This window comes from Chiloscyllium plagiosum, chromosome 36, assembly GCF_004010195.1.
Source record: "Chiloscyllium plagiosum isolate BGI_BamShark_2017 chromosome 36, ASM401019v2, whole genome shotgun sequence".
Classification (NCBI taxonomy): domain Eukaryota; kingdom Metazoa; phylum Chordata; class Chondrichthyes; order Orectolobiformes; family Hemiscylliidae; genus Chiloscyllium; species Chiloscyllium plagiosum.
This window is the reverse complement of record NC_057745.1, coordinates 38372830-38392014: the sequence shown is the minus strand read 5'-3', so window position 1 is coordinate 38392014 and position 19185 is coordinate 38372830. Positions and strand designations below refer to the sequence as shown.

The window sequence follows — 19185 nt, the reverse complement described above, 5'->3', positions numbered from 1 at the left end:
ACACACACACACACACACACCCCACACACACCACAGACACACACCACAGACACACACACCCGACACACACACACACACACACCCCACACACACACACACACACACCTCTCCATGCTGATACAGATGCTGGTGTGGGTTAAATCAGAAAACTTATTGAATCTACTTACAAATATCTGCACTGCAAGGCTTTACTCTCATCATTGACATTAAAAACAAATCTTTCTCTTCTGTTAACTCGGTCCAACATACAAGACCTAACTTTAGAAAGGTAAATAATTTGGACCAGTAAGTATGGCCAGTGCCTCTGCTGTCAGCGTCTTATTCAATAACGTTTGTTCACAGCAGAGTAAACAATTGTTGGACCGTATATGTATCACACTCGGTCATTGTGCTGGGAAGTTGTGATGATACTTTGATACCATCACATGTAACTATCCAAGCATTAGGCAATGACCATCTTCAACCAGAGAGAGTATAACCATCTCCTTTCGACATTTTAATAGCATTATCATCCTGAAATCTCCCACAACCAACATCCTGGGGGTAACCATTAACCATAAATTGAGCTTGCCTTGCCATATGGATACTATGGTGACAAGTGCAGGTCGGAGGCTGGGAATCCTGCAGCAATAACTCACCTCCTGATTCCCCAAATCATGTCCATCTGCAAGGCACAAGTCAGGAGTATGATGGAATACTCCCCACTTACCTGGATGGGTGCAGCTCCAGTAACACTCAAGGAAGCTCTCCACCATCCAGGACAAGGCAACCTGTTTGATTGGCACTATATATGTTCATCCCATTTGCCACCTTAAACACTGTCTCTTCAGCATCAACGGGCAGGGAATGCCATCTTCGAGGTGCACTGCAGCAACTCTGCTTCAACAGCACCTTCAAAATCCACATCCTGGATGAGAAGGACACCAGAGAGATGGAAATGTCACCATTTGTAAGTGTCCATCTGAGTGTGGCATGCATCTACATCATTGTTCATTCCCTGTCACTGGGTGAATATTCTGGAACCCTGTCCCTAATAGCTCTATGATGTCCCTACACCATGCAGGTTATAGCATTTGAGTTGCTTCATTAAATTACTAACACAAGTGGCCACTTTATTCTTGTTTTTTCAGTGCTTTCCATGACAGAGGGCCTAGAAATCACAAACATGTATGCGTGTATCAATAAAACCAATGACTTGCGTATTGATTGCACCTACAAGACGACTGTCAGTGGCACCATCAAGTATGAGTGGAAGCTCAACAACGGAAAAAACACACGTGTGGTTGTAAGCACAATCCACTCCAATCAGATCGATGCCTCTTTCAAGAATCGTGCACAAGCAAACTTTGTAGATAGTTCACTGCGGCTCACATTGACTGGATTCAGTAATGCTGATGACGGTGCATACACATGCCATCTTCACTCTGAGACTGAAACAGTGAAGGACATCAATAAAACCATTGCAGTTAAGCATGGTAAGAATATCATCTTCAGCACATGAGGAATTGTCAGCATGAGGAGCCGTAACAATTACAAGCAGGAGGAGGCCATTCAGCCCCTCTGCCATTTGATACAATCACAGCTGATCTTATCCCAGCCTCAACTCCACTTTCCTACCCACTCTCCATAACCCTTTAACCCATTCCTAATTCAAACGCAGTCTATCTCTTCCTTAAATTTACTCTACGTCCCAGCACCCACCACACTCTGAGGGAGTGACTGCCACTGATTCATCATCCTTTCAGAGGAGTAGTTTGAGTCTCCCATCTTGGTTTGAGTCTCCCACCCTGGATCCTACAATATGATCTCTCATTTTGGATCGCCACACAAGAGGAAACCTCCTTTCCATGTCAACCTTGTCAATCCCCTTTAGCATCTTATGTACTTCAGTGTGGTCTCTGCTTATTCTTCTCAACTCCAGAGAGTATCAGCATAAATTTCTCAATCTCTCATCATGAGACAATCCCCTCATCTCTAGAATCAATCGAGTGAACTTCCTGTGAACCACCTTTAATGCAACTACATCCCACCTCAAGGAGCCCAACACTGTCCACAACATTCCCAGGTGCAGCCTCACTAATGCTTTGTACGGTTGCATTAACACTTCCCGCTTTTTATACTTGATTCCTTCATCAATAAATTCCAAAGATTCCATTTTCCTTCCTTAATACTGGGTGCACCTGCATCTAGTTTTCTGTGATTCATCCATGAGGAAACCCAGCTCTCTCTAAACCAAAGTACTCTGACATTTCTCTCCATTTCAATAATAAGTTGCCTCTTTATTCCTCTGATCAAAATGGATAATCTCACACTTATCCACGTTAAAGTTCAAGGGCCACATTTTGGCCCGTTCACCCAACCTATCCATATCCATTTATAAATTTCTTATTTCTTCATTGGAAGTTACTTTCCCGCCTATTTTAGTGCCATCTGCAAATTTGGCTACAGTACATTCTATCCCCATATCCATGACATTAACACAGACTGTAAATAGTTGTGGCCTGAGGATCCCATTCAGGCCCCCCCGTCCCGGTGAATGGCCTCTCCCTGAAGGAGAGGGGATCTGGAAACTTGGACAGAGGGATAACTGCATTGTCACTGTGGGCCAGAGAGACCACTCCTCTTGCTGTCTCAAACAGCATTAACACCAGTTCCAATAACACTGAAAATCTATCACAGGGAAGTCACCTTCAATAGACAAAATTAGTGAACTTCACACCCAGTGTCTTTATTAGTGTAGTCATGTCAAATGTTGCATTTATTATAAGTAATAGATATGAAAACAATTGCTTAACCTCTTCATTTATCTAACCCTGTGCCATCCCTATACTTGGGAGTGTTCAATGGGAACAGTGTAGACAGAGCTTAACTTTCAGTTTTAAAGGGTGGAGGGACATTTACTTTCAGTTTAAGAGAAGAAGGAGCTTTACTGTGTCTCCGTACCCATACTGTCCCTATCCTGGAGTCTTTGATGGGGACAGTGTAGAGGGATGAGGATATAAGGCATGGGGAAGTTAAGAGTGGGCAACAACTTAACAAATGCAGTTTAATGTAGGAAAGTCTGAAGAATCAAAATGCAGACTATTCTTTAAGTGGAGAAATTACAACAAGTACAGCACCAAGTGATCTGGAAACACAGAGTTAGCATGGAGGTGCAACAAGTAATCAAGAAGGTAAGTGTAAGTGTGGCCTTTATCACTAAGTGGTTGGTGTTTAACACCATATCTCGTAACAGCAGAAGGAGGCCATTCAGTTCACCAAGTGTACTCTGATGTTCAGTGAGTGTGATCCTGACAGAAACTGCCTTTTCCCCTTGACCCTTGATTCACTGCCCAATTAAAAATCTGCCTCTCTCAGCCTTGACTATACTTAATTACCTATCTTTGACAGCTCTCTGTGGTTTAAAAACTCCACAAATTTACAACCCTCTCAGAAGCAGAAGTTCCTCCTCATCTCTGCCTTAAATGGTCAACCCCGTCATTCTGAGATAGTGGCCCCTGGTCCTGGACTCCTTCGCAAGGAGAAACCGCCTGAACACATCCACCCTGTCAAATCCCTTAAATATCTTGTGTGTTTCAATAAGGTCACTTCTCATTCTTCTATATTCCAATGTATACAGGTCCAAGCTTCTCCAGCTCTCCTCTTAAGACAGTCCCTTCATTCCCAGTATCAGCCGAGTGACCCTTCTCTGGACTGCCTGCAACACCAGTATTCGAAGGGAACCAATACAGTTCAGTGTTCCGGCCGGGCTCTCATTAGTGCCTTGTACAGTTTTAATTATCTTTTTTTCCATTCCCAATTCCACTACATTTGCCTTCCCTATTACCCACTGAACTTAGATGCTAATTTCTTGTGATTCATGGATGAGAAAGTCTTGATCTAAATGTACAGGATGTTGGTGAGGTTGCACCTGGAGTACTGTGGAAAGCTTTAGTCCCTGTATTTAAGAAAGAATGGACTGGTATTGGAGGCAATTCAGAGATTCACTCAGTTGATCCTGAATGAAAGTGTTGCCTTATTAATAACAGCTAAACAGGCTCGGCCTCTATTCATTACAGTTTAGCAAAATAAAGGGTGACGTATTGAAACATACAAGATTTTGAGGGGGTTTTGCAGGGGAGATGTTGAGAAGATGTTTCCACCAGTGGGCGTATTTCTGACTAGGATGCATAATTACAAAATAAAGATACATTTGTTTAAAACGAAGATCTGAAGGAATTGCTTCTTCCAGAAGGTAGTGACTCTCTGAAGTTCTCAATTTCCAGAAAATTGAGAGGGCAAAATCACAAAGTATTTCGAGGGGGGAGAACTAGGTTTCTGAAATATCAAGGGATTGAGGGCCCAGAGCTTCACAAAAGGTGAGTTCAGGCTTGAGGCAGATCAGCCATGATCCAGTCAAATAATAGAGCAAACTTGGGGCTGAATGGCCTCATCCTCCTATTTGTTTTTATGAGCTGCACTGGCTCTGGGAGTGTTTAATGGTTGCAGCTTTTAAGGAGCTTTACTCCTCTGTCTAGCCCCATGCTACAGCTGTCCTGAGAGTGTGTGGCCCACGTAGAGAGAGATTTACTTTGTGACTTACATTTCTGAGTTTCTTTAAATGATCTTCAGTCTCAAACACAGTAAATCGAGAGGGGTGGATCTGTGCAACTGTAAATTGTGTGACAATGAAGGAACAGCCTATTAACCACTTCCTGTTTTTATTTTGTAACTTGAGCTGCAGATTCTTTAACGTTGACTGAAGAAGTCAAACATAAGCTCACCTTGCACTGAGGTTTCTGTTTAAGATTCCTTTGGAAGTACCAGCTGTTTGAGGAGCTCATACGGCCTCGCTGCACAGTCAACTAATCAGTAAAAGCAGTGCTGACAAAATGAGGGCAATCTTTTTAAAACATTTGGTGGTTAAAGTTTAGTGGTGGAAACAAATTCCGTTTTAGCTTCTCAAATGGAATTGGATAAATACTTGACAGAGAGAAATATTGCAGCAATGTGCAGAAAGGTGAGTGAAGTGCGAGGGATACTTTGGAAAAGTTGATGGGCCAAATGGCCTCCAGTACTGTACTGTTCTGTCAGTCTATGTAGTTGGATATGTACATTTCAGTGTGTGGTTGTCATTTTGTGGAACCAATGGTATTTTTGCAAATACAAGGTCATGTTTTCTCACGTCATCTTTTTGTTTTTTAGGTCACCTGCTCACCTGCGGTGCCCCCGGACTCATGCAGGATAGTCCGCAGGTGCTGATCCTCATCCTCTCTCTTGGTGCCCTTCATATTCTGGGTGCACTGTCTTATGGAAGTCAAAACTAACAGCTCAACTGGAACAGAACGGGCATGACTGCAACCCCCCATGGAATGAGCCATTGGTCTATATCCTTACTTTCCCCTCCACCCCTTCCCCCGACCCCTTTCACCTTTGCATTTCTTGTGGTTTATTTTCCTGATTAACTGTCAGTGACTTCACTGAGCAGAGAAATATTTTGGATGAGTCACAGTCACATGAAGGAGTCTCTCCCAGTCTCCTCTCTCTCGCTCTGATGTCAGCTGCCTTGGGCACATTAGGTAGATGGAGTTGGCAAAGGTGCTCTTTGGAAAGGAGATCAGAGCCACCAAGAGCTGCAGTTTGCAGAAACAATTGGTTTCTCCATAATCTCCCTGATGATACAGAATAATGAGTGAGAGAGTGGGGGTCATCTGAGATACACCCTGCGGACCCTATGATCAAAGCTATACTTCCAGTATTTGTCTGCTCCCAAACTGTGACTCAAGATTTTTTTTTTGGAATAAATCAAAGTAACAAATTAATCCAAGTGCTTCAGCCTCGAATGAATATAATGCTAAGCTGCTCAGATACATAGCTGTATACACTGGGATGACTAGTTCTGTTGAATGTATTTTCTATAAAGGCTAGAGTTCTATGTAGTGGAATTTTTAATTACAAAGTATCCAATAAATATTTCCCATTTCCTTTACTCAAATTAAAAATGTGATCCTCATCTGACTTGTTTTTGTGGAGAATTCTCCTGTTTCCCTTTTCCTGTCCTGTTTTCCCTCTCATGGTCCCTCCTTCCTGTATGGTCTCCCCACTTCCCTTGTTACCCCTCCGTAGCTCTCCCCTCCCACCGCTCAATGTCCCCCTCAGCCTTCTCCTCCCCTCACACACCCTCCCCACCCTCTCCTCCTTCCATCAATTTAAAGATGATTGAGAGTAGACAGATGGGATGGTAATTGACTGTGTTGAATTTGACCTGCATTTTATGTACAGGACATACCTGGGCATTTTTTCACATTGTTATCCAGATGTCAGTGTTGTAACTGCACTGGAACAGCTTGGCTAGGGGAGCAGCAAGTTGTGGAGCACAAGTCTTCAGTACTATTGTTTGCAGAAACAATTTCGGGCGGCACGGTGGCACAGTGGTTAGCACTGCTGCCTCACAGCGCCAGAGACCCGGGTTCATTTCCTGACTCAGGCGACTGACTGTGTGGAGTTTGCACATTCTCCCCGTGTCTGTATGGGTTTCCTCCGGGTGCTCCGGTTTCCTCCCACAGTCCAAAGATGTGCGGGTCAGGTGAATTGGCCATGCTAAATTGCCCGTAGTGTTAGGTTAAAAGGGTAAATGTAGGGGAATGGGTGGGTTGCGCTTCGGTGGGTCAGTGTGGACTTGTTGGGCCGAAGGGCCTATTTCCACACTGTAAGTAATCTAATCTAATTGCCAGAATGTTGTCAGGGCCTGTAGCTTTTGCAGTATCCAGTGTCTCCAACTGTTCCTTGAAATCTCACGGAGTGAATCAAACTGGTTGAAGTCTGGTAGCTGTAATGCTGGGGACCACTGGGGGAGGCTGAGGTGGATCATTCACTCAGCACTTCCAGCTGAAAATGCTACAAAAGCTTCAGCCTTATCTTTTGCCCTGTAGTGCTGGGCTCCTCCATCATTGAGGATGGGGATATTTGTGGAGCCTCCTCCTCCAGTGAGTTGTTGTGGAGCCTCCTCCTCCAGTGAGTTGTTTAATTGCCCACCACCATTTACGACTGGATGTGGCAGGCTGCAGAGCTTAGATCTGATCTGTTGGTTGTGGGATCGCTTAGCTCTGTCTATCACTTGCTGCTTATGCTGTTTGGCAAGTAGTCCTGTTTTGTAGCTTCACAGTTTGACATAATCCTGGTACTGCCTCTAGTATGTTATTCTGTGCTCATCATTGAACCAGGATTGATCCCCTGGCTTGGTGGTAAAGTGGAGAATACACTACAGCACGAGGTTACGGATTGTGTGGGAGTACTATTCTGCAGATGGCCCACAGCACATCAAGGTCTGTCTGGATTTTAATTCCAGATGCTCTCATTTGTCATGTGGGATTGCTAGTCCAGTGTCATTGTCATGACATTGTTTTTGTGAATGAAAATTCTAGTACATTACATTTACTCCACTTATTAAATCCTCCAAAGAAACTCCAATAGATTTGTCAACTGCAATTTACCATAAAATTATCTTAACCTTATCCCTCCTTTCTTGAATAAGGGTGTCACATCTGTTAAGTTTCCATCTACCAGTAGAATTTAGGAATTTTGGAAAATGATGAGACAATTGCCTGTCACTGCAGCTACCTCCTGGTGATTTGTCATTCTATAATCCCTTATATTTGACCAATCCGTACTCTCTGCTGATGTGAAATGCAATGACATGGAGCTAAAGGAATTCGCCCCAATTCACAAAGAACATCACATGACAGCCACACGTACTGGGGATTGGCAGTGGTTCCCCCAGGTCAGAGGTAACTCCTAAGAAGCTGGAAATCAGACCAGGCAATGGGGAGGGGGTCAGGACCATCAGACTGATGGAGTTGAGGTCAGTGCAGAATCAGGTTTTGTGAAATTGGATTCAACCAAGATACTGTGATTAGGAAGGGCAGTGCCTGGGCTCAGGGATCAGGACAAAGGGAGCGCTGTCGGAGTGTCAATGCTGAGGGAGCGCCGCACTGTCGGAGGGTCAGTACTGAGGGAGCGCCGCACTGTCGGAGGGTCAGTGCTGAGGGAGCAATGGTAGAGGTCAGCGCCTTTTAGCCCTGCACTGTGGGATAGTCGATTCCTCCATGGTTAAGAATCTGATTAAGAATTGGAGCTGGCTGAGGTTGGCCTTGCTCAGAGTTCCCAGTGGGTCACCTGTCAGAATCGTGAGCCTATTCACAGAGAGGAGGTGAAGGGAGGGGAGGGGAGGGACTGCAGGTCTCCCACATTGAACCCACAGCTAATGTCTCCACTGTTAACCCCACAATGCACCTCGCATTCAGTGTCAGAATGGCTCTGAGGGTCAGGGGTCAAACACAATTGTGAAGCAATTGAAATCATCAGCCAACTGACCTCAGTCACAATCTGTTTGTTGAGGTGCCCTTTGACCCCTGAGTCCCTGTCAGATTTACTCCCCAGGCCAGGATGCGGCCTCAAGTAAAAATGTGAAGTATTTGGTGAGTTGAATCACTCTCCTCCAGGTACAACTCAAGATTTTGAACAGTAAGTGAGACTTATTCGGTGGGGTGGGTTTCATACTTTACAGAATGGGGAAAGTAACGTTTACCAGGCAGTGACTTAAAGACTGGAATCTAATAAAGGGATGTGGTGAGAGTTTAGATAGAATAGCAGAGACTCAGGAGTACATTACAACCTAGAATATTATTGAAGGGTTCAGGGCAGGGTTCTTTATATATAGAACAACATAGAAACTAGCAGCAGGAGTAGGGCATTCAGCCCTTTGAGCTGGCTCCACCATTCAATATGTTTCCCAGCTTCCATCTGACTCAGCCCCCTCTTCCTGTTTTCTTCCCATCTCCTTTGATTTCTTGAGCCCCGAGAACTCTATTTAATTCCATTTTGAAAACATGCAACGCTTAGGCCTCAGTCACTTTCTGTGATAATGAATTCCACAGACTCCCCACTCTCTGGGGGGAAGACATTTCTCCACACCTCAGTCCAAAATGGTCTACACTATGTCCTTAAACTATGATCCTGATTCTGGACTTCCTGATCATTGGGAACATCCTCCTATATTTACCATTTCTTGTCCTGTAAGAATTTTAGACGTTTCAATGAGATCCCCCTCATTCTACTAAACTCTATTCAATATGTTTCTAACAAATCCAGTTTCTTTTCATACAAAAGTCCCGCCATCCCAGGAATCCGCTTGGGAAATCTTCACAAACCAAGACAGAATCGCTGGAAAAGCCCAGCAGGTCGGGCAACATCTGTGAAGAGTCGAGAGTGTGGTGCTGGAAATGCTCAGCAGGTCAGGCAGCATCTGAGGAGCAGGAGAGTCTCCTGCTGCGCTTTTCCAACACCACACTCTCAACTCTGATCTCCAGCATCTGCAGGCCTCACTTTCTCCTAACATCTGTGAAGAGAAAGCCAAGTTAATGTTTTGGGTCCAGTGACCCTCCTTCAGGTCTGAATGTTTTCATTACTTTGCTTTCTCTCTACCGTTGCTGCCAGACCTGCTGAGTTTTTCCAGCTATCTCTATTTTTGATTCTGAGGGGCATGGATAAGGTGGATAGCAAAGCTCTTTTCCCAAAGGTATGGGAGTTCAAAACTAGAGGGTGAAATTTTAAGGTGAGAGGAGAAAAATTGAAAAGAGACCCGAGGGGCAAGTGTTTCACCCAGAGGGTAGTGCATGTATGGAATAAACTGCCAGTGGAAGCAGTAAATGCAGGTTCAGTTACAACTTGGAAAAGACATTTGGACAGGTACATGAATAGGAAAGATTTTGAGGATTATGGGCCAAATGCAAGCAAATGGGACTAGTTTAGTTTGGGAAACTTGATCAGTTATCTTAAGAGGATTGGTATATAAAAGCAGTGATGTGCTACTGAGACTTTAAAAAGCTCTGGTTAGGCCCCATTTGGAATACTATGTCCAATTCTGGGCCCCACACCTCAGAAAGGACATACTGGCACTGGAACGTGTCCAGCGGAGATTCACACAATGATTACAAGAATAGTAGGCCTAACATACAATGAATAGCTGAGGATCCTGGGATTGTATTCATTAGCATTTAGAAGGTTCAGGGAAGATCTAATAGAAACTTCCAAGACAGTGCATGGTTTAGAAAGAATGGATGCTGGGAATTTGTTTCCATTAGGCGGGGAGACTAGGACACATGGGCGCAGGCTTAGAATTAGAGGGGGTCAATTTAAAATGGAAATGAGCAGGCATTTCTTCAGCCAGAGAGTGATGGGCCTGTGGAATTCATTGCCCTGTGGAGGCTGGGATGTTAAATGTCTTCAAGGCAGAGATTGATAAATTCTTGATCTTGCAAGGAATTAAGGGGTACGGGGAGAGTGTGGATAAGTGGCGTTGAAATGCCCATCAGCCATGATTGAATGGCGGAGTGGACGCAAGGGGCCGAATGGCCTTCCTTCCTCTCCTATGTCTAATGGTCTTCTGTGCTGTGTGATTCTATGACTGTACAATACAAGCTGCGCATATTTTGTTAGTTGAAACTTTATTGCTGGAACAGCACAGCAGGTCAGGCAGCATCCAGGGAACAGGAGATTCGACGTTTCGGGCACAGGCCCTTCTTCAGGAAATTTGTTAGACCAGGTGCTGCATTTATTCATCAAACCACAAGGTGGCGCAGAACAGTAATGCTGAAAAACAAATTTGGAGATGCCGGTGTTGGACTGGGGTGTATAAAGTTAAAAATCACACAACACCAGGTTATAGTCCAACAGGTTTAATTGGAAGCACACTAGCTTTCGGAGCATTGCTCATTCATGTTATTCTAATTGTTGAGATAAAAAAAACATTAAGTTTTACAGAGCAGAAGGAGGTCATTCAGCACATCATATCTGTACAGGCTCCCAGCTAGTCCCACTCTCCAACCCTATCTCTGTAGCCCTCTAAATTCATCATTGTCAAATATATATCCAGCTCTCTTTGAAACCTCCAATGGTATCCACTACTCTCCCAGGTAGCACATTCCAAATTGTTTTTATTCATTCACAGGATCTGGGTGTCACTGGCTAGGGTAGTGTTTATTGCCCACCCTAATTGTCCAGAGGGAGTTAAGAGTCATCCACATTGCTGTGGGTCTGGAGTCACATGTAGGCCAGACCAGGTAAGGAGGGCAGTTTCCTTCCCTGAAGGACATAAGTGAACCAGATGGGTTTTTCTCACATTATTTATGGTCATCATTAGACTCTTAATTCCAGATTTATACTCAATTCAAATTCCACCATTTGCCATGCAAAATATATTCCCGGGTTTCCAGAATATTACTTGGGAGAAGGGTGTGGCATTTGGGGAATAGGTTGTGTGTCGGCATGGGGGTTGACAGTGGGGAGGATAAGGTTGTGGAGGTGGGTGAGCTGGGTGTGGCTTGGTGTGTGTGGTAGGGGATTGGGAATGCTGTGTACAGGGGGGTGGTGGGGTTGCAGTTGCTGAGTGAGGGGGGGCAGTGTGGGAGGTAAAAACAATGACTGCAGGTGCTGGAAACCAGATTCTGGATTAGTGGTGCCGGAAGAGCACAGCAGTTCAGGCAGCTACGAGGAGCAGTAAAATCGACATTTCAGGCAAAAGCCCTTCATCAGGAATAAAGGCAGAGAGCCTGTAGCGTGGAGAGGCCACCCTCCTCTAGCTTATCTCTCCACGCTTCAGGCTCTCTGCCTTTATTCCTGATGAAGGGCTTTAGCCCGAAACGTCTATTTTACTGCTCCTCGGATGCTGCCTGAACTGCTGTGCTCTTCCAGCACCACTAATCCAGAATGTGGGTGGAGGGATGTTGTGAGTGGTGGAGGTTTGTGTGAGGGAAGGAGAAGGGGTGGGGCAGCTGGTTTCCTGGGAGATGAGCAATCACTGTTTTCTGTAACGTTACATGTGCATTAGCCAATCAGCCGAGGGTGACATGAACATGGGGGAGGGGGAAGGAAGGAACACACTGGCTTGGGGTCAAGGTGAGAGAGAATTTAATGCACAGACAGTGATGGAGGTTGGTTCATTGATTTAGAAAAGGTTGATTTTTAAATCGACAAGGGAGTGAAATACTGAGAGTTACTAGCAGGAAAGTGGGATTGAGGTCACCATCAAATCAGCCATGATTGTATTAATTCCTGATGCTCATAAGTTCTTATAACTTAATTGTTTTTGTACTCTACATATAAAATCGATGATGAAAATTTTTTTTTTGTTGTACTGAGAAAACCAGCTATTAATGAATTTCATGGGAGAGGCCACATTCAAACCTGCCCGGCAATAGGAAAGGGACTTATTGCAGGGTTTTCAATAGATCACTCAGGGTAGATCAGGGCCCACTGAAGAACAATTCAAAAGATTCTGAACAATGACCAAAGGCCAGTGAATTTTAAGAGAGACAGAGAGTAGACGCCATATTTGGGATGCTGATCTTTAGCTGTCGTGCAGATAATGGAACCCCTGTGTTGGGGTCCATGAGTTAAGTCTCAAAAGCAATTGGATAACTGTGGTGCTAGAACTCACATCATGTTCTAGGGATTATTAGGCAGCCGGGTATTACTGTTGGGGCTTAGGAAAAGTTTGGGAAGTTGCAATAGCTCACAACATCTTGGGTGTCAGTAATAGGCTGGCACAGTTGGAGGTGGATGCTGTGAAACCACAAGCAAGCCCACATGATTCGGCTGAGCATGATCCAAACTGAGGCAAACCGCAAGGGACAAACCTGGGTCGGTCACTATAAGTAAAAACGGAAATTATCTGTGCAGCATTTAGTGTCCAGGGGAGACTGGACCCAGGTCAATAGGCTGAGTGAACAGAACAGGGAGACAGTGAGGTCTGCAGATTAGAGAGTGTGTTGCTGGAAAAGCACAACAGGTCAGGCAGCATCCGAGGCGCAGGAGAATCGACGTTTTGGGCCGGAGCCCTTCACCAGGAACAGAACATCCTATTATGGAAGACAGAATTAATATCCAGTCGGAAAAGCATGGGTTAATGATGAACAGTCATAGAGATGTACAGCACAGAAACAGACCCTTTGGTCCAAGTTGTCCAGGCCAACCAGATATCCTAAATTAATCTCGTCCTATTGCCAGTACCCGGCCCATATCCTTGTAAACCTTTCCTATTCATATACCCATCCAGATGCCTTTTAAATGTTGTAATTGTACCAGCCTCCACCACTTCCTCTGGTTAGAGACAAAAAAAACGCAGGTGCTGGAATCCAAGTCGATATTTCGGGTGCACCGTTCTTCAGGACTGAAGAAGGGTTACTCCTGAAATGTTGACTTCTCCACTTCCTAGCTCGCTGTGTTCTTCCAGCCTCCTACTTGTTCACCACTTCCTCTGGCAGCTCAGTCCATACACATATCACCCTCTGTCTGAAAAGGTTGTCCCTTAGGTCTCTCTAAATCTTTCCCCTCTCACCTTAAACCTATGCCCTCTATTTCTGGGCTCCCCCAACCCGGGGAAATAAAACCTTGTCCATTTACTCTGTTTATGCCCCTCATGACTTTATAAACTTCTCAGCGTGGCTTTGTCAGAGGGAGGTCATGCCTAGCAAATTTTTCAAAAATGTGATTAAGGGGAGGTTCTCCCACCCAGGAGACTGATTGAGAAGGTTAAAGCAGATGGAATTCAGGGAAACCTGGTGAGATGGATCAGAAACTGGCTTAGTAATAGGACACAAGAGTACAGGCAGAAGGCTGTTTGAGTGACCAGAGACGAGTGTCCAGTGGTATACTATAAGGATTAGTATTGGGACCATTATTGTTTGTTATACACATAAAGATACAGAGGAACATGAGGGGGCAATGTTAAGCAAGTTTGTAAACACCAACATCGGTAGAGTGCTTTATAGTGAAGTTGATGGTTTTAGGTTATAGGAAGATATTGATGGGTTGCTCAGATGGGCTGACCTGTGGCAGATGTATTAGACTCTGATAAGTTTGAGGTGATGCACTTTGGAAGAAGAAACAACATGAGGGAGTATTTAATGAATGGCACGACACGGGGCAGCTTACAGGAGCAGAGGAATCTTGGGGTAATTATTTGCAGATCCCTGAGCACGTGAATAGGTTAATATCAATGAGGCAAAACTGAGGACTGCAGATGCTGGAGATTAGAGTCAAGAGGGTGGTGCTGGAAAAGCACAGCAGATCAGGCAGCATGTGAATAGCATAGTTAAGAGGGCATATGGGACACTTCCGTGAGCAGTCATGGCATAGAGTAAAAGAGCCAGGAGGTAGTGTTGGAGGTGTACAGAGCGTTGGTCAGACCACAGCTGGAGGACTGTGTGCAGTTCTGGTCATCTCACTACAGGAAGGATGTGATAGCACTAGAGGGGGGGCAGAGGAGGTTCACCAGGATATTGCCTGGGATGGAGAAACTGAGCTATAAGGAGAGACTGGACAGGATTGGATTGCTTTCTTTACAGCAGCAAAGACAGAGGTGAGACATAATTGAGATGGATAAGATTCTGAGGGGTATGGACAGCAGCTTTGTTGAGGCGTCAATCACAAGACAGCATAGTTAACATAGAATCTCTACAGTGTGGAAGCAGGCCATTTAGCCCATTGAGTATACACCAACCCTCCAATGAACAGCAGTTTTAGGGTAAGGGGCAGGAGATTTGGGGGGAAAAAACTCATTTTCACTCAGCAGGTGGTAGGAATCTGGAATGTATTGCCTGGGAAGGTAGTGAAGGCTGGAAACCTTTAAAAAATATTTGGACAAGTATTTCAGATATCATAACATTCAAGGAAATTGGGATTGGTGCCCACAGACTGGTAGTTATTGTCGGTGCAGACACAATGGGCTGAAGGACCTTTTCTGCACTGTTTGATTCAATGATAATGACTGTACAACAGGAGTAATCATTGAGGTTGTCCATGATGGGGTGGGGGCTGAGATGAAGTTTCAAGCCTGGATTATAAAGAGCATATCTATCTTGTCAAATCCCCTAAGATTTTTCATATTTAATAATGTTACCTCTCATTCTTCTAAGTTCCAATCAGTATAGGCACAACTTAACCAACCTCCCCTCATAAGCAAATCCCTTCATATCCCAGAGCAGCTGAGTGAACCTTCTTGATGTCAGTATACCTTTATTAAATAAGGGACCCAAATGTGTTCACAATATTCCAGCTGTGGCTGGATTAGTGGCTTGTGTAGTTTGAGCAAGACTATTTTATTTCCCTTTGAAATAAAGACCAATATTCCGTTTGTCTCCTCGATTACCTGCTAAACCTGGATGCTCGCATTTTTTGTGATTTACATTGAACATAGAAAAGCACAGCACAGTACAGGCCCTTCAGCCCTTGATGTTGTGTTGGCCTTTTATCCTACTCTAAGATCGGACTAACCTACAGACCCTTCATTATACTATCATCCATGATCCTATGCAAGAGTTGCTTGGATGTCCGTACAGTATGGTTTTCCAAATAATTGTAAATCCTATCTCTCAGAAGCCTCTCCAATAATTTGTCCAACTGTCGTAAGAACAAGGGAATAACATTTGCAATCTTCCAGTCAGCTGGTACACCAGTGGAGAGTGAGAGATGAGGGATTCCCAAATTCCTCTGAACTGTAGCTTTTAGCAGTTTTTAGATTAGATTAGATTACTTACAGTGTGGAAACAGGCCCTTCGGCCCAACAAGTCCACACCGACCCGCCGAAGCACAACCCACCCAGACCCATTCCCCTATTTACCCCTGCACCTAACACTACGGGCAATTTAGCATGGCCAATTCACCTAATCTGCACATCTTTGGACTGTGGGAGGAAACTGGAGCACCCGGAGGAAACCCACGCAGACATGGGGAGAATGTGCAAACTCCACACAGTCAGTTGCCTGAGGCGGGAATTGGACCCGGGTCTCTGGCGCTGTCAGGCAGCAGTGCTAACCACTGTGCCACCGTACAGAACATTGGTGAGTATTTAGCTTCTTGATTCTTTCTACAAAAGTGGATAACCTCATAATCTCCCACTCACTTACCGTGTCTATATCCCTCTGCAGACTCTTTGTGAAATCCTCACCATTTGCCTTCCCACCTATTTTTGTGTCATCCACAAATTTGGTTATACTGTAGTAGATTCACTTCCTTGTCCAAGTCATTAATATATTTTGTAATAATGCTGGCCCCAGCACTGATTCCTGTGCTACTCTATTAGTTGCAGGTTACCATCCTGAAATGCCCTCCTTTATACAATACAGTTAGCCATATAAATATTCTACCTCCAACAACATGTTCTCTTATCTTATTATACTGCATAACATGTAGCTCCTTATCAAATGCCTTCTAAAAATCTAAATATATTTCATCCAGTTCTTCCCCTTTATCTGTCCTGCTTCTAACCTCCTGAAAAAAATTGAATAAATTTTTGAGCCATGGTTTCCCCTTCCCTTTTGGAATGAAGGTGTTACTTTGGCAGTTTTTCAATCCTCTGGCACGTTTTCAGAATCTAAGGATAAAGATTCGCAATCTAGGGATCTATGTAATAATGTAGATTCCTAGGGTGTAGAGGAGACCATTTAGCCCATTGTGTCCATGCTATCTCTCTCTAAGAAGAGTTCCCTCTAGTCTATAAGCCCATAAGACCAATAGAAATAGGAGCAGAAATTAGGCCATTCAGCCCATGGAGTCTGCTTTGCTATTCAATCATGGCTGATAAGTTTCTCAACCCCATTCTCCTGCTTTCTCCCCATCTTTGATCCCTTTAACAATCAAGAACCTATCTATCTCAGTCTGAAATATACTCAATGACCTGGCCTCCACAGCCTCCTGTGGCAGTGAATTCCATAGACTCCCCACTCTCTGGCTGAAGAAGTTTCCCCTTATCACTGTTCTAAAAGGTCTTCCCTTTACTCTGAGGCTGTGCCCTCGGGTCCTCGTCTCTCCTACCAATGGAAAGATCTTCCCAATATCTACTCTGTCCAGGCCATTCTGTATTCTGTATCTAGGTAGATCCCCCCGATCCTCCTCAACTCCATTGCGTATAAACCCAGAGTCTCAAACGTTCCTCACATGTTAAGCTTTTCATTCCTGGGACCATTCTCATGAACCTCCTCTGAACATGCTCTAGGCCAGTACATCCTTCCTGAGGTATGAGATACTCCAAATGTGTTCTGACTAGAGCCTTATAGAGCCTCAGAAGTACATCCCTGCTTTTATATTCAAGTCCTCTCAAAATAAATGCCATCATTGCATTTGCCTTCCTAACTACTGACTCAACCTATGCGTTTCCCTTGACAGAATTCTGGACAAGAACTCCCAAGTCTCTTTGCACTTCAGACTTTTGAATATTCTCCCCATTTAGAAAATAGTCCATGCTTCTATTCTTCCTACCAAAGTGCATGACCTCACCCTTTCCCACATTTTACTCCATCTGTAACTTCTTTGCCCACTCTCCTAACCTGTCCAAATCCTTCTGTAGCCTCCTCGCCTCCTCAATACGACCTGTCCCTTTACCTACCTTTGTATCATCTGCAAACGTAGCCAGGATGCCCTCAGTTCCCTCATCTAGATCATTAACATATAAAGTGAAAAGTTGTGGTCCCAACACTGAGCCTTGTGGGACACCACTTGTCACCGGCTGCCATCCTGAGAAGGGCCCTTTTATCCCCACTCTCTGCTCTCTGTCAGACAGCCAGGCTTCTCTCCATCCCAGCCTCTGACACCATGGGCCCTTATCTTACTCAGCAGCCTCCTGTGAGGCACCTTGTCAAAGGCCTTATTGAAGTCCAGGTGGACAACATCCATTGGCTGTCCTTGGTCTAACCTGCTCGTTACTTCCTCAAAGAATTCTAGCAGGTTTGTCAGGCATGACCTTCCCTTGATGAAACCATGCTGACTTTGTTCTATTTTACCGTACACTTCCAAGTATTCAGAAATCTCATCCTTCACAATAGATTCCAGGATCTTACCCACGACCGAGGTTAGGTTAATTGGTTTGTAATTTTCCATCTTTTGCCTTACTCTCCTTTTTAACCAGGGGTGTCATGTTAGTGGTGTTCCGGTCCTCTGGGATCCTTCATGGTCCTAGCAATTCCTTGAAGATTGTCTTCAGCCATCTCCTATAGAACTCTGGGATGTAGTCCACCTGGTCCAGGTAATTGTCTGAAGACATTTTGATCCCCAGGGTCGAATCTGCGTTTACCACATGCTCAGGGAGTGAGTCCGAAATCCCAACCACCCACAGCAACAAGGAGAACCAGTTTCCATTTCCAAAGAGAGATCAGGAATCGAGGATAGATTTCTTTACTGTAGCAAGTTCTTCTGGTCTGGAATGGACTGAGTGTGAGTGGAGGCTTGTTCAATGGAAGGATTCAAAGGGGAATGGAGCAAAGACAGGAGAGTGATCCAAAGTGAATGGTTCTTGCAGAAAGCTAGTACAGACATAACCGGCCGAATAGCCTCTCCCACTCTGTCACAATTCTGATTCTATTTAATCTGTGCAGATCCAAGATTTCTGACGATGATTTGGAGGGGAGCAGGGACTGAGTAATCTCTCTTTGGGGCTGGGATGTGGAGGGGTCAGGGGGAATGGGGCAGTTCAACAGGTTTAGACTGGACTCTAACCTGCTTTAGCTGGTCCCGCTACATCGTCCCGGCCCTGGATCACTCGCCCCCTGGCCCTGGATCACTCGCCCCCGGCTCTGGGTCACTTGCCCCCGGCCCTGGATCACTAGCCCCCGGCCCTGGGTCACTCGCCCCCGGCCCTGGGTCACTCGCCCCCAGACCTGGGTCACTCGCCCCCGGCCCTGGGTCACTCGCCCCCGGCCCTGGATCACTAGCCCCCGGCTCTGGATCACTCGCCCCCCGGCCCTGGGTCACTCGCCCCCGGCCCTGGGTCACTCGCCCCCCGGCCCTGGGTCACTAGCCCCCGGCCCTGGGTTACTAGCCCCCGGCTCTGGGTCACTCGCCCCCCGGCCCTGGGTCACTCGCCCCCGGACCTGGATCACTCGTCCCCGGCCATGGATCATTAGCCCCCGGCTCTGGGTCACTCGCCCCCAGACCTGGATCACTCGCCTCCGGCCCTGGATCACTCGCCCCCGGCCCTGGATCACTCGCCCCCGGCTCTGGGTCACTCGCCCCCGGCCCTGGGTCACTCGCCCCCAGACCTGGGTCACTCGCCCCCGGCCCTGGGTCACTCGCCCCCGGCCCTGGGTCACTCGCCCCCCGGCCTGGATCACTCGCCTCCGGCCCTGGATCACTCGCCCCCGGCCCTGGATCACT

At 45.6% G+C, this 19185-nt stretch overlaps 1 protein-coding gene across 1 annotated transcript in view; it reads left to right on the top strand.

The window, feature by feature from the left end:
• LOC122541132 (thy-1 membrane glycoprotein-like) overlaps positions 1-5992 on the top strand; it is a 15826-nt gene extending 9834 nt beyond the window's left edge. Inside the window, exons 3-4 of the mRNA XM_043677744.1 lie at positions 1131-1475; positions 5185-5992. Of these exons, the coding sequence (XP_043533679.1) occupies positions 1131-1475; positions 5185-5306 (467 nt within the window). The 3' untranslated portion in view covers positions 5307-5992. The remainder of the gene's footprint in view (positions 1-1130; positions 1476-5184) is intronic.
• The last annotated feature ends 13193 nt before the right edge of the window (positions 5993-19185 follow it).